Genomic DNA, 15315 nt, shown 5'->3' with positions numbered 1-15315 from the left:
AGAATTTTAAAAAATATATTTGCAGTAGAAACCAACAGAAAAGTGGTCCCAAAGTAAAAGACCCGTTAGCTTATCTGGTCCACTGAGGTCCACTGCAGTGACAACGCCAGAACATCTCAGCTAACTGGGTACTGGCAGGAGGAAGGAGGAGACCCTCCGTGGCAGGGAAAGGGGAAGGGGGTAGTGGCAGAGTTGGTTTTTCTTGCTCCTTATCAGCCAGAAAACCATCCCAAACCTTGTGGTTAAAAATGTTTCCTTAGCCATGATGATAACGGTCAGAAAAGGAGAACTAAGGGCATTGGAAAGAGAAGGAATGTCAAGTAGAGGGAGCAGAGTCTGCTTTTTTAAACACTTCCAATGCAGCCTTGGGAGAGGTGATGCCGAGCTCTTGGCCCCCTGTCCTTGGAGCGCACAAGTGACATCTCTCCAAAGACGGAAGGCCACCAGCCCAGGTCTCTCGGAGCTCATACTTCTGCCTCCAGGGCAGTGTATTGGCCTTGTGTTAAATGGCCCCTGGGGTCAACCGAGGATATTCGAGAGGGACATTTTCTCTTTCAAAGACTGTCTGCTCATGGGCTTGGGGGTCTTGTCCGCACTCCTTGGACTTCCAGCCGCTCCCTAAGGCAGCATGTTGTGTGCCGCCCTCGCCTGCACTTAGCACGTTGCTTCCACCTTTTCCCCGTGGTGCTCATGTTTTAGTCTATGAACCTTAGTGTATGTTTTTGTTTGTAAGCCACCGCAATACTTACTGGAAAGAAGTGAGGTACAGTAAATTCAATACCAAAAAAAAAATGTACGGCATGTTCAAAGTCTGTTCACATACAGCTAATTTTTTGGTAAGAATGGGAGGGCATCTCGAGGTGTACACTATATAATGTTGACATAAATTACGAGCCATGATCACATGCCACTACTCAGGCACCAGTTTAAAGGGATGAACACTTTCTGCCCAGCATACCCCTCTTGTCCCTGGCAGCAGTGCCCTTCTGTAAGCCTGATCCTTTCTTAGATTCCCCAAAGGGTAGCGTTCATTTGCACAGGCCTATATGTGAAGAAGAAACAGCATATTTTCTCATGATTTGCTCTCCCTACAAAGTCCAGTGAAATGAGGTTCATTTCATTTTTATTTTTGGCTACACCCACAGCATGCAGAAGTTCCCAGGCCAGGGATGGAACCCGCGCCACACGAGTGGCAATGCCAGATCCTGAACCGCTAGGCCAGCAGGGAACTCTCATCAAATGAGGTTTATAATTAAATCACAACATTATCAAGTGTTAGAGCTGGAAAAACAAAAGCAAGGAGACTACAATTTTCTCCATGGAACATGTGAGGAAAGTAAGGCACAGGTTAAATGGCGGGCCCGATACGAGCCAGCGAAGTCAAAGGCAGAACTAGGACTAGGATCTAGGTGTCTTGATTTTCAGCCACTCAGGGCTAATTGATATTTGCTCTATTTAGGCAGGGATCAGAAGGGCAGCATGAGATTAAGATCACATGATCACTTCATTCAGAGATTTCATAAAACCAACCGAACTACTACTGGGGGATACAGATTGCATTCGTTTGGGCTGGGCCAGGGTCCGCGGCTTAACGTTGCCATCAGAGATCCTGATGAGAGCAGTGCACTAGCTTTGCCAATGCCTGCAAATCAGGGAAGCGACATGGTGAGCACCTTCGGGGAAGAGCGAAGGTAACGGTGATAAATTTGGAGAAGTCTCTTAATATTTAAAAAGTGGACGGAGGATCGCGGAGCAATTGCAAGGCTTCTTGTGGAGCTAATGAAAAAACTATTGCATAATAAAACTACGTGACAAGACAAATAGAGATGAGATCATTTAACTGCAAGAGGAGAATGAGACCAGAGTCCATATGCATGAAGGATTATTATACTAAGAAACACCAGCTATGTTCTCTCACTAGAGAGGAGAGAGCGGGAAAAAAAAAATCCACTCGAGCTTTAGGATATGAGAATTAGATCAGACACAAGGAAGGATTACCGAACTCAGCAAGTGATTAAACTGAGATGAATTCCTAGAAGATGAGGTGCTCCATCAAGTTCAATTACCATTTCTTTAGAATGGTTTTAAATATGGTTTTGTCTAAAGGGAAGAAAAGAGCTTATGGTCATTTCTGTTCATAGCATCATTTGAAACTTTGGAGTCAATGCGCAGTCAGGACTAAAGCCCTTTGATCATTTTCAGTCACAAAAACTCACCTCCACTTTAACAAGTAAGAAATAAAATATTGCTTGATCTTTTTATTTTAAATTTTTTTCCCTTTTTTGGCTGCACCTGCGGCATGTGGAAGGTGGCAGGCCAGGGACCGAATCCGAGCTGCAGCTGCCCCCTCTGTCACAGGTGCAGCAATGCTGGATCCTTAGCCCACTGTGCCAGGCCGGGGATTGAACCCGTACCTCACCAGCGATCCGAGCCTCTGCAGAGACCATGCTGGCTCCTTAACCTGCTGTGACACAGGGGAAACTCCATTACTTAGTGATCTTAATCATCAAAATACTTTATTTTTAGAAACAGCAGGCTATAATTTCAAAGGCAGAAGCATAGTATATAAAAATCATATAATATTAAAGATGGAAGAGAACTTGGTGCAGCTTCTTTGTTTTATAGGCCATCCAGTCCAAGGAATTTATGTGTCTGGTTCACAGTCACAGATTTAGTTATAAATAGAGCCAGCCCTATAACCTCAAACTCCCAGAGGCCGGCCCAGTGGTCATTCTATTACACAAAGGTGTCTTCAGACATTGCTACCGAATTTTAAATACAATGTCATATTAATAAAGACTTTAAAGGTGGGGGGCGCCCACACCCGATAGAATCACACCACCTGGGGAAAACAACCAGGCTTTCTCAAAAATATGTTGTACACGACCACCTCTTCATTGAGTGGGAGAACTTTTCCCCAACACCGCAGGATTTTAGACACCTAGTCCCTGCCCGCTAAAATGGCTGTGGCATTTCCAAGTCATTGTGACAAGAAATGCCATCGCATTTCCTAATGACCTACAGAGGAGCAGAGCGAACTCTGCAGAGAGCTGGGTCTGTAGGCCTTCTTGGTCAGAACCCAAGAATCACTTTTAGAGACAGTTATCTGAATAACACATTGAAAAAAATCTAAGAACGCTCAGTCTTTTCAGGGATAAGCATGTCAAGTAAAACTCTAAACTGATGGCAGATGTCACACACTCATTCCTATTCTGGGGGGGGGGATTTTATTTTCTTCAGCTGTTTGCATTTTTATACACTCTAAGACCGTTAGCAATGTGCAGAAACCTGCAACATAGCTGAGTCTCTATAAGAGTACACAGGGTGAACTGAAGCAATCACTTCATGCTGTTGTTTACGCCGGTGAAGAGAACAGTGAAAGCATGGATGTGTCTGTGCGCATGTGATTTGTTTAAAATACTTACAAGATCCAGTGCCGAACCACCACCCAGGTATTCCATGATTATCCACAATTTTGAGCCCTGTAAAAGCCATGACACAGATTTTTAATAATTATAAACCCGAGCCAAATAACATACCAGCAGAAATGGTAAATCTGACATACTGACGTCCTGGTGCTAAAACAGAGGTGTCACATTAGTTGCCTGGAACCCAGAATATATTTGCACACAGAATATTACAAATGCATGTTCTGACTCTTGACCCTCCCTGAGACCTATTGAGCGTACGAGAGAGTTAAATGAAGAACACATTTTTTTGTTTCTTATCGTTGAACTGTTGGCAGTGTTTATAAAGCCCAGGAAAAAAAATACAGCTTTAAAGTATCATTCTGAATGATGATATTGAAAGGAAAAGTGGGTTACATCCAAGAATGAGGAGGTACATGAAGACTTGTAGAAATTTTGAATGGGGCTTCTGGGTGCTTCCCATGTGATTTTATAGTGTGAGGAGACTGGACAGTGTACCTTGTGTTAGTTTTTGGCTTTTGCTTTAATGTACTTTACAACTTTTTTCAGCCATGATTCATGGGCATTTTTGGAACCTAGAAAGAACACTGCCCCCCACCCCCCCCGGGTCAAGGTAAATGGATACGAGAAAGAGAATTAACCTTACTGTAAATTGTACAAGAGGAAATGGAGCTCATAGGGGGAATGCATACGTGTGAATTACAAAAATAGTGAACATACACACATACACACAAACATGCGCACTTCAGCTATATCCGATAAAAGTTGGAATAAACCATTAAATCATTTTTCTTTCAGCTACAGTCTGAAATGCTGGAGACATGTCTCTGTCTCCATCCCGTTTCATGAGCGGTAGTCTCTGAATTTCTGTGGGACCACAGACTTCATGGGAAGTAGAATGGTTGGTTTTACTGTGCTGGCAAATAGCCAAGTTGTGAATAGATTGTGTTCCCAAAGTCCATTTTTAACTAAAATGTTTGGAATTTGGGAGAGCAAGCATTTTCCCATAAAAATAATGCCTACGTTCCTGAAGCCGACCCCTGCGAAAGACAATTTAACACAAAGGTATCCATAGTATAGCAGAAAGCGCAGCGGAGGAAAGTACTATTTATACCCTAACGAGGTTCCTAGGGGCAAAACACCTTCAGTGAGTGCTTCGACTTGGGATGCCAGGAAACGCCTTTTTCACCTTTTCAGTCCCAGCCGTGGGATGAAAATTCTCAAGCTATTGCTGGCAGTCCTCAAACTCTACAATCCCTGGGAAGTACTCAGGAGTTCCATTCAAAATTTCCAAGTGTCTCCATGAGGCTGAGGCTTTATAATGGCAGAGAAATGGACTCCAGTAACATGATGCTGAGTGCTTGGGTGGCACTGCAGTGGGGGGAACGGGATGTAGCCCAGGGTTAGGGGCCGGGGAGGGAAGGCTCAGTTAGAGTAAGGTGCAAGGATCCCTCCTTTCTCTCTTGATGCCAATCTTGGGCAGGATGTGTCAGCAGAAGAGAGGGGACAACAGCCCTCGCCCCTCTTGACATCCACGCTCTCCTGGCACAGCAGGCCGGCTTGAACTGAGGAGGGAAAGACTGGTATCTACAGCAGAAGGAGAGGCAATAAACCCCACAGCAGTGGGAGGGGAGAAGAAGTCCAGGAGGGGTTCATGGAACATATTTTCCTGAATAGGAACGAGGCACTCAGAACATGAGAATTGTGAACCTGATGGGTCTTCCTTCATACTTTTTTCAGAAAAAAAAAAAAGTGTTTCTCACACAGCCGTACAGCCTGAGAATGTTTCCTTTTGCCACAGTTTGTTTCTAATAAGTACTACATTCTACCTTATGAATTCAGAACGCTTCCTGTTCACCTGACCTTTAAAAGAAATATAAAAAGATCTTATAAAACATACTGGTCTGTTTTGCAGTTCTGTGCGTCTGAAAGCACCTCTTTTCCAAGTTAAAAACATTGTGTCTTTTTTCTTTGGCGGGGTTGGGGGGGGGGAGGGTACCAGTCCAAAACAGAAACTTACCAACTGTCTGTTCTTCACTAAAAAATGTTCACAGAAAGCTTAAAAGGTCATTAAAGTTACGACTCAGCAACTTTCAGATCTGAAAAGAAGGCTTCCTCTTTGCAAACTAGAGCTCTTCAGTGGAAACAGGCCTCTTCCGAAACAGGCAGGGAACCAGGGCTGCCCGGCAGCTTTTCTGGCTGCTTCCTTCTGATTGTCACTGCTGCAGACAGGCCTCACTGGAGGATGGTCACAGGTCCGGACATTGAGAAGACTGTGAGGCAGGCAGGGGAACCGAAGCAAGGCCTGGTGGGCTTCTCCCTAGTCAAGGAAGCTTAAGCCACACAGGCTCTTAACTTGATCCCTGACCGCAACAGGTCTGAAGGCAAACACCAAACACAAACCACACCCCACCAAAAAATCCGGACCCTGTGTTTATATTCTCTTGGGGACTACAACTTCTAACATTTGATTTCTGGTAAAAGACGTTTTTGTTGGAGAAGGCAAATGTGTAGATTTGCTTTGCTTTTAAATGACTTAAAAGGCTAAGATGATATCGCCTACTGGTCTACAAATCCAAAAGTGCCAAGTACCTCTGAATGATAAGCACGCATCAGGTGCGTTTAAACACAGGAAGTCCCTGAAGGACAACCTCCACTTCTGCACTTATCAGATGATCCACACACTTTAACAACGGGCTGGAGAAGTAAGTTTAAAGTCCTGCATCATAAGCTCCCGTCGTGATGTAGCCGAAACAAATCCAGCTAGTATCATCCACGAAGATGCAGGTTCGATCCCTGGCCTCGCTCAGTGGGTTAAGGATCTGGCGTTCCCGTGAGCTGTGGGGTAGGTCGCAGATGCAGCTCGGATCCTGTGTTGCTGTGGCTGTGGTGTAGGCCAGCAGCTGCAGCTGGGATTGAACCCCTAGCCTGGGAATCTCCATATGCTGTGGGTGCGGCCCTTTAAAAAAAAAAAAGTCCTGCATCAGCCTGCATAGTCAATTAGGGTTTAGGAAACGCTCTGTGTTTCAAAATTCAGGATGTCTAAAAGAGTAAGTATTTCAAGAGCCACTATACTGTTTACTGGGGAGAAGCTGGAGCTTAGTTTTAACAAATCCCTGGTGTCTGGGGTATCAACTCCATGGCCCCATAGGGCCTTTGAACCCCACTGTTTGCCACTAAAGCCAACACTTGGCCAAAGGGGGAGAAAGGCTACGGTGGAATTTGGAATTCATTTGTTCATAGAAAAAAAAACATTTTAAAAAAGGAAAAAATCATTTCAAATACCCATTAGACATACTTGTGAGATCATTATTGGACACAGATCAAGTACATGTTGAATTAAGTAGGCTGGTCTATGAAGCAAACGGCCAATCCGAACACCGATGACATAAACCAGCGTGCAGAAGTAAAACGAGCCAGTCACTGAAGGGCACATGTTGAATGACTCCATTTATATGAAGGAGCCTAGGGTAGGGAAGTTCATGGAGATGGAAAGCGGACTGGTGGTTACTGGAGACGATGGTGAGGAGGGAGTGGGGAGTTAACGCATGCAGAGTTTCCGCTGAGGAAGATAAAACAGTTCTGGACACACAGGGTAGTGACGGCTGTACAACTTGAACGTACTAAACACAGAACTGTGTGCTAAAAACGGTGACAATGGTAACGTTCATGATGTATATTTCACCACAATGTAAAATGTTCTAGAACCGCAAGGGACAGTGGAGAATATCTTCCCAGAGACTTTACACCCCCCCCCGCCCCCCGGAATCGTTTTCCTCCGTCTAGAATGCCTTGTCTGAACCTCACCCGCACACCTTGGCCCCCATCAGAATCATACTCGAGACCCAGGTGAAATGCCACTCCCCAGTTTGGGGGATACTGCACTTGATATACCGACCCATAGGTAAGTGGGTACCAGGAGGTAAGCTAGACATACCTGTCTGGGGCTAAGGAGAGAGGCTGAAACCAGAGGCATGAATTTAGAAACTGTCAGAATAAAGTAGATGAGACTAACCAGGGAAGGCATGCAGAATGAAAGGAATACACAGAGTAGGTACCCAATACATAAAGACCTGCCGAATCGAATCTAATAGGGGGCTTCTTAGAGGTATATCACAGGAAGTTTAAAGCTTCTTATTTTGAGAGAGAGAGAGAAAAAAAAAAAACACTTTAAGAGGAGGAAATTATTTCCCTCTTCAATTTCCTTCAAGTCTTCTAAGAAAAATACGAGTTTTTAAAATTAGAGCGTAGTCCAGAAATATTCCCGAAACATTCGCCATACACGGGAAATAAGCACACACAAAACTCTCAGGAAAATCGTGAGAAGGCCACAGAACGGTACACACCCTATTCTGGAATACTTTACTCCAGTCATTCAAGTCTTTTTTTAAAAAATAAATATCAGTAGTCGTGGTATGTGGAGGTGTGGTATATCTCCTTAACATAAACAAAAATCTAAAGGCAATTTTCAGCAGCAAATAAAGGCGTGATTCAAATTCTAGTCAATGCCTGAGTGAGCTGCATTTTAAGATTTACATCAAACTAGAAAAATATTTAAAGATTATAAAAGATTCTTCCAATATTATGAGATCAGAAGGGAAGGGTTTGCTTATTTTAGCAGTCCTCACAAAGACTAACTTTGTCCGTCAAGAAAATCTGCAGCGAACTAAAATTAAAGGCAAATACTGTGGTCATACTGATGTGTTTGTCTGGTTTTTACTCTTGTTTTTAAAAATGAAGTTATACAGTGAGCTCAGTCAAAATGAATACCTAGTACATTTTTGCGTGTCTCAAGGAAAGCGCTACAACTACATGCAGTTTCAGAGAGCATATAATTTTCTCTCAAGTGCAGTAACTTTGCCCCCAGCTTACAGTGAGGTCTTGGTTCCGTCCTGTGTTAGGACAACCTGAGAAGAACGCATAGCCTCCTTTCCTCGATTAACACAAAATCCCCCATGTCATCTGAAATGGAAGGACGGGCCACAATCAGAACATAAGTTAAGGGATGAGGCAGTCCTCTGATGGCACTTCGAGGACGCAGCCCCGAGTGAACACTGACTGCATTAAACAGAACCCTGTTAGATCTGCTGTGATTTCAGTTTAAAGAAATGCAAGTCTGCAAAGTCCCATTACGTTTGAATATAAACATAAAATAAGTGGCCGATTTAAGGAAGTACTTTAAATAAGGGGTAGTAAAGGGTTATAAAATCATCAGATACTTCTTTTTCTCTCTGTGTGTCTAAGTATATCCATACAGAGATGGCACATGTGTGCATATGTGTGTGGACACACATTTATTTAATGTAAATCGAACCTAGATGCAAATAATCAAGAGCAGTCACCTGTGATTTTCTACAGTTTTACCATGGAACGACGGGTTCCTCAAAGCACTCTTTTTCATCAGGTACTTTAATTAATGATGGGCGAAGGAGATAAAAATAATGCAGTTTAATTCTTTCAGAGGACATCTGGGATAATAGTTCTGTATCATTAACTGGTCTCAAAGCATTCTATAGTCAAGATTTGGAGAAAACTATCAGTTTCATTGATTAAAATATTAAGCATTTATTGGGTGACTGATATATGTATACTATGAGGGAAATTTTTTTTTTCTTTTTAGGGTGGCACCTGCAGCATATGGAGGTTCCCAGGCTAGGGGTCAAATGAGAGCTACACCTGCCGGCCACAGCCACTCGGGATCCGAGCCAAGTCTGCGACCCCACACCACAGCTCACAGCTACAATTCATTTCCCATAAGAGCTCTGACTATGAATAAACAAAGGTTGTAAGTAACCAATAAAAGTCAATACCATTTCAGTACCCAATTTCAATATGATACAGAAGAGAGCATTTTAAATAGAGATGATTTAATACTTTAAGTCAGTTACCAAAAATAGCTGATTGGATAAAGGTGCCTATAAATAGCAAGCATCTAGATTTGCTCTGGAGTGGATCTGGAACTACAAGGATTCAATCCAGAAAGAGTAAACCAGAATGAGCAAAACACACACACACACACACACACACACACACACACACACACACACACACATACACCACTGCCACCACCAGCAACAAATTCCCTGGGCTGCCTACAACCAAGCCTGTTATGGGAGTTAGAAGAGGGACCTAAAACTACTGATACTGTGGGACCACTCACAGGATTCCTCAAAAAGAACCTGACCTGCTAAATAAGCTTTGTAGGAAAGAATATGAAAGCAAATATGCCACAAAGAATCAAGTAATTATGTATACAGTAAAACAGAGTAACGCTAACACTTGGAGAAGCATATGGGATAAGAGCTACCAGCAGTATCCGCCACCACGGCAAAAAAAGGGTAAAGGTAAGTGCTTGCTTATTTATGCCCCATCGGTACCGTGCACATACACACTCAATCACAAAATCTACACCATTTTAGTGCTATATGGGACTGTGAGCCCTTCAATGGCGAGAGTGACTTGTTCATTTTCACATCTCCAGAACCTAGTATATGACACACAGTGACTGGCTATTTAATGATTCATTTTCCTATGCATTCACTCCGCAGTCACGTAATTCATGTAATATTAGAATAAATCAGGCTTTGTAAAAAAAAAAAAGCCAGTTAAATTGATGATGAATTTCTCAATTAGTATTAACGAACATAGACAGCTTTTTCTAGGGTATATTTGATCCACAGAACATTAAAAAGATAGTAGTAATTTTTGTGCAGGCCAACAGCCTGATGGGTTATAAACACACCCTTTTGGCCTAGATATAGATGAACCAAAAAAGCAACAAATAAAAAACCCTTCCCTCTCGGAAGCCCTGAAAAGCAAAGACCTAACTAACACTGCCTGCCTTTGAAAAATAACAATATGGGGATACATTTTTAAATTTTTGAAATATTTTACACTCCAACCTTGGCTAGATTTTTCTATTTATTGTTTACATTTCAATAGACACAAATTCTGATTTCTAACTCTGGAACAAAAGAGGTAGATGACTTGGGTCATCTAATTCTTCTGCTGGCAAAAACAAGAGAGTTTTGTTATGCAGTAATATTTCCATCTGCTGGATATTTAGGTGTCTGCTAATCTATAATCCTGGAAACTAAAAATTCAACATTTGTGTGTGTTGGGGGGGAGGCAGATATTATTCTATTTAATTCCATTTTAACAAGTATTTATCATGTGCTAAGATGTGCCATGCCCTGTGCTAAGTGATGTGAAAAACCAAGGCTGGTTGAACTAAATTCTTGGCCATCAAGAAGCTCACAACTTGGAGGGGGAGAGAGATGTGTAAATACCCACTGTAACTCAATGGAATAAGTGACATACCTACATATGCCATCAGTTCTGAGGTTGAGACAGACTGGACCACTGAGAATAATGTGTAAAAGCCCAGGAAGAAAGCTCTTTCCTGACCAAGGATATGTCTCAAGGCTCAGCTGCATGTCTGCTCCCCCATCAACCCCACAAGTTCAGGTGTGGAAAAAATGGTGCAGCTGAGTACTGAGATGCATTCAGAATACAGCTGCTAAATCTAAAAAGAGTCTATTTTGGCACTATAAATGGAGCTGGATTCTGCCTGGAAGCCAAATCCTAATTTAAGACATTGCCTTTCAAAAAATGGCGTTTTTTAAAAAACAGAAGAAACACCGCTAATGAAAATACCTTATGACTTAAATAATACAGCACACACGTTACCTTTAAATATGATCCATAGTATTTCGTTACATATGAGCTGTCGCATTGACTCAAAACAGTTATTTCTTGCTGAATGTCTTCAATTTCATCCTCGGCCTCCTCGAGGTCTATGATTTTAATAGCAACCACTTGCTGGGTACGGTTATCAATTCCTTTGAAAACTTCTCCAAAGGAGCCTTTTCCAATGCGCTCTAATTTTGTGAACAGTTCTTCTGGGTCGGCTATATTATTCTGAGGGGGGAGCAGAGGGAAAGAAAGGAAATGCTTTGCATCAAACTTTCAAATGAAGGAAAATAAATCACAAAAGACAACGACACATTAGGAAACAAAATATGCAGACTCCCTAGGAAACAAAACATACAGACTCCCTTGACTCTCCACATGTGCTTTGTGAGAACAACTGTATCCCAAATGGCCAGCCAGTCCACAGTGTATTGGATCACCCACACGAACCGTGTCAAACCATTACCACAATCCCCTGCAGCAAATGCTGTGTCTGGTGCATGCCAAAGGACCAGCCTCTTTTTATTTTTTATTTATTTATTTTTGGTCTTTTTAGGGCCTCACCTGTGGCATATAGAAGTTCCCAGGCTAGGGGTCCAATTGGAGCTGTGGCTGCCGGCCTACACCATAGCCACAGCCACGCCAGATCTGAGCCGTGTCTGCGACCTACACCACAGCTCACGGCAACGCTGGATCCTTAAGCCAGCGAGTGAGGCCGGGGATGGAACCTTCGGCCTCATGGACACCAGTCAGATTCGTTTCCACTGAGCCATGATGGGCACTCCCAGACTCTTTTTAGAATAAAGCAGTTGACTAGACACAACTGGCGCATTAATGCAATGGTGGTGCTGGTAAGAATATTTAACCTAAGATGTAGGTAGGTGAGCTGTTCGAATTCAAACCTTCCACCAGCAAAAGGTTACCTTTTAACTCTCTCTCTCTCCAACTTGGACATCATAATCCCTGCACCCAGACTTCTAAACCACCATGTAACCAGCACACAACGCGAAAGGCCCAAGAATCTACAAGTCTTTTTTTCTTCTTCTTTACTCAGGATCCTGCTTGTATGTAATGTTTTATCAACAGCTGAATAAGATTCTATGTTTTTATCATAATTGCTAGTACTCCCGAGGAAATGGTAAGATGTTCAACTTTCACTATTCATCTCACAGTGCGAATGCGGAATAAGTCAATATGTTGCTATAATAAAATCTGAATCAAGTATAAGTTTTTAGGTTAACACACGTATAGGTCGGCCTTTCCTGATCCAGAAATACTTCTTCTAATAATGGACACTTCCGAATTCAAATGTACTCCCTCGAGATAACCTTTATCATCACTTAAGCTCGTACTGCTAAATAAATACAACTGATCAAGGAGGACAAAAAGGGCATGTTATTAATTGATACTTAAGTGCTTTATTATTAGTCTACCCCTAAAACTTTGAGTTCCTTCAAAATACAGAAGGATGCCACATAGTTCTGATGAACTGTCTACATTTAATTTGTTAATTGGACCTAGATTATCTGTTCATTTATTACAATTTAAACTAGTCATTAATTTCAGGAGACAATTATAGAGTTAGCAATTCCCTTTTACCTTCTTTTATTAGACTAATAGATCACTAAAGTTTATTATTTTTTTCTAATCAAGTTCATTGCACCATCATCACCAAATAGACTCAGTAAACTGCCTGCTTTTGAGTAACTTAAAAACTTATGACTCAGAGTTCCTGTCGTGGCTCAGTGGTTAACGAATCCGACTAGGAACCATGAGGTTGCGGGTTCAATCCCTGGCCTCGCTCAGTGGGTTAAGGATCCGGCGTTGCCGTGAGCTGTGGTGTAGGTCGCAGATGCTGCTCGGATCCCGCATTGCTGTGGCTTTGGCAGCAACAGCTCCGATGAGACCCCTAGCCTGGGAACCTCCATATGCCATGGATGTGGCCCTGGAAAAAGACAAAACAGATAAACAAAAACTTATGACTGATTTTAAAGAACGTTGTCATTTTTCTTTTCCAACCAGCCGTAAAGACAGTTTGCACATGACTTGCTTAATTGATAAGCTTCCCCATTATGTTTCATTGGATTTTTTTTCCATTTCTAAAAGACATACTTTCCATGTGTGCCACAGCCTCTCTGATATGGCAAGCTACTCTTACCCCACCCACAGGGGACAGATACATGAGCTGCCCATGTGCACTTTTAAAAATAGTTTACGCTTCCACAGGTTGCGAATGTCTTGTTATTGCTAACATTTTGTTGAAATACCTTCTCCAAAACCTGAGTACCATCACTCTTGATTTACTTGGTGCTTAATTTCTTACCAAGATATTATGACTATTATCATATCATAGCTAATCCACAAGTTACCTCTTCCTACTTTTGGTGATGGTTCTTGTCTTTCTAGCAACTTGTGGCAAAAATACTCGCCAAATAGCTCAGTGATAGGTTCCCTAGCCCATAACTTCCTAAATTCAGTGAACTGGAAAAATAAAAAGATCAAATCTTTCAGTTTTTCTGATGTAACCACAAAACAAATCTAAACTTTGTGAATATGCTATTGATTAAAAAGTAGATAATATGTACTTTCTGATAACACATTCTGGTCTAGGAAGTATATTAACTGCGTAATGAGAATTTTTTGTTGTAAGAAACAAAGATTAAATCCTAATCTTCCTAATTATGTTTTAAAAGGATTTGACTGAAACGATCAACCCCAGGGAGAACACAGCTGTTCTTGCTTTCTATAATAAATGGGTTCCTCAAAGTATGTAAATCAAAGATTTAAAAATCAAGTCACATTTTGAATTTTAAAGAAGCTCTGAAATGAATTCTAAATCATCAATGTAATTTAAGATTTTAAATTAAGGAATCCAAGTTGGACAAAGAAAAAGAGAAAGATCTGTCATTTACAGAATGTTTGTACTTCCCACTCTTTTATACAGGGACTAAAACTTCTCATGCAAAACCCTAACTTTCAGAGGGAAGAGAATCATGAAAACATGTTTATTACAAGTATAACCTCACTTCCCTGACTTCCTGAATCTGGGATAGATAATGCCTAAGATCTAACTCGCCATTCACCATGTCACCAGCTTCTTAAACCAAAGTATCCCATTGATAATAAGACATATTTTCTTTTGGTTTTTCATGCAAGGGCAAAAGTCAAGTAAATAAATGGTAAACACCCTAAGCAATGCAATTTAAAAACCACCTTTATAAAGAAGCTGGCTTGCCCAATCATTCACATCCACTCTTCTTTAGAGCCTCCAAGAAAATCAAGTCCGCTTCCTCTTCACCCAAATCAAATATTCTTTTAAGAATATTAAAATTTCTGAATCTTGCTATCTCCGTTGCAAAATTAGTTTACTGCTACATCTGTGTTCACGTTGCCTTCTCTAAGCCATGGCCCGGGAAGGAGCTCTACGTTCGGCAACCCTCCCCCCCAAAAAAGGATAAATGGCTAAATTAACGTCGCACTGATTTACAACTAAACATAGGGGATTTATACATGCCCCACGAAAGTGGCTCTGTGAAAAGGAAAACCTCAGAGATGCACCTCCGGACATTCTCATTATTCCTTGGCCTTCATTACCTGTCCTTTGCTTGGACTTGGACTCTTCAGCTACAGGTATACTGCTGCAAATAGGAGTCTTAGACAGATGGTATCATCACCACTAAAAGGACAATGCTAATAACAACCTCTTAGTGTGGAAATACTCTTGTCCAAGGGGAAAAAGTCTAAGAGGTTCATTTTGCTTGTTTGCTGTGGCAAGGCAGGGACAGATGGGAGGGAGCTCACGATGGCAGAGTGAGCTCCCTCCCCAAACACATCAGAAATACATCTACATGTGGAGCAAATCTTGTTGGAGACAACCTGGAGACTGACAAAAATATTTTCCTATAATCAAGTCTATAAAGAAAGAATTGCACATAGGGAGGAAATGCAACCTGGCTGGGACCCATGCCCCTAGCAGGGGACACACAAGAGGAGGGGGATATCACAGGCTCAAGAATCCTCACTGGGGAGTGATGGGTTCAAGACACATATTGGGCCTGACTCAGAAGACAAACCCCCTTTTAGCTGATTTGAAAGCCAGTGGGACTTACTGGAGGGCCGAAAGACACCGAGAGCCTGCTCATAAAGAGCATGCACACACTTGCTTACCCCCAGGCAACAAGGTGGAGGAAACAGT

General features: G+C 42.0%; 1 protein-coding gene across 1 annotated transcript in view; it reads right to left on the bottom strand.

Annotated features, from left to right (window-relative positions):
* Window positions 1-15315, bottom strand: part of STK26 (serine/threonine kinase 26) — a gene marked incomplete at its 5' end in the record, with an annotated part of 58440 nt that overhangs the window by 8194 nt on the left and 34931 nt on the right. The window contains 2 exon segments of the mRNA NM_001143727.1: window positions 3426-3482; window positions 11118-11348. Of these exon segments, the coding sequence (NP_001137199.1) occupies window positions 3426-3482; window positions 11118-11348 (288 nt within the window).

This window comes from Sus scrofa, chromosome X (assembly GCF_000003025.6).
Source record: "Sus scrofa isolate TJ Tabasco breed Duroc chromosome X, Sscrofa11.1, whole genome shotgun sequence".
Taxonomy (NCBI): Eukaryota; Metazoa; Chordata; class Mammalia; order Artiodactyla; family Suidae; genus Sus; species Sus scrofa.
This window is presented reverse-complemented; position numbering and strand designations above follow the sequence as displayed.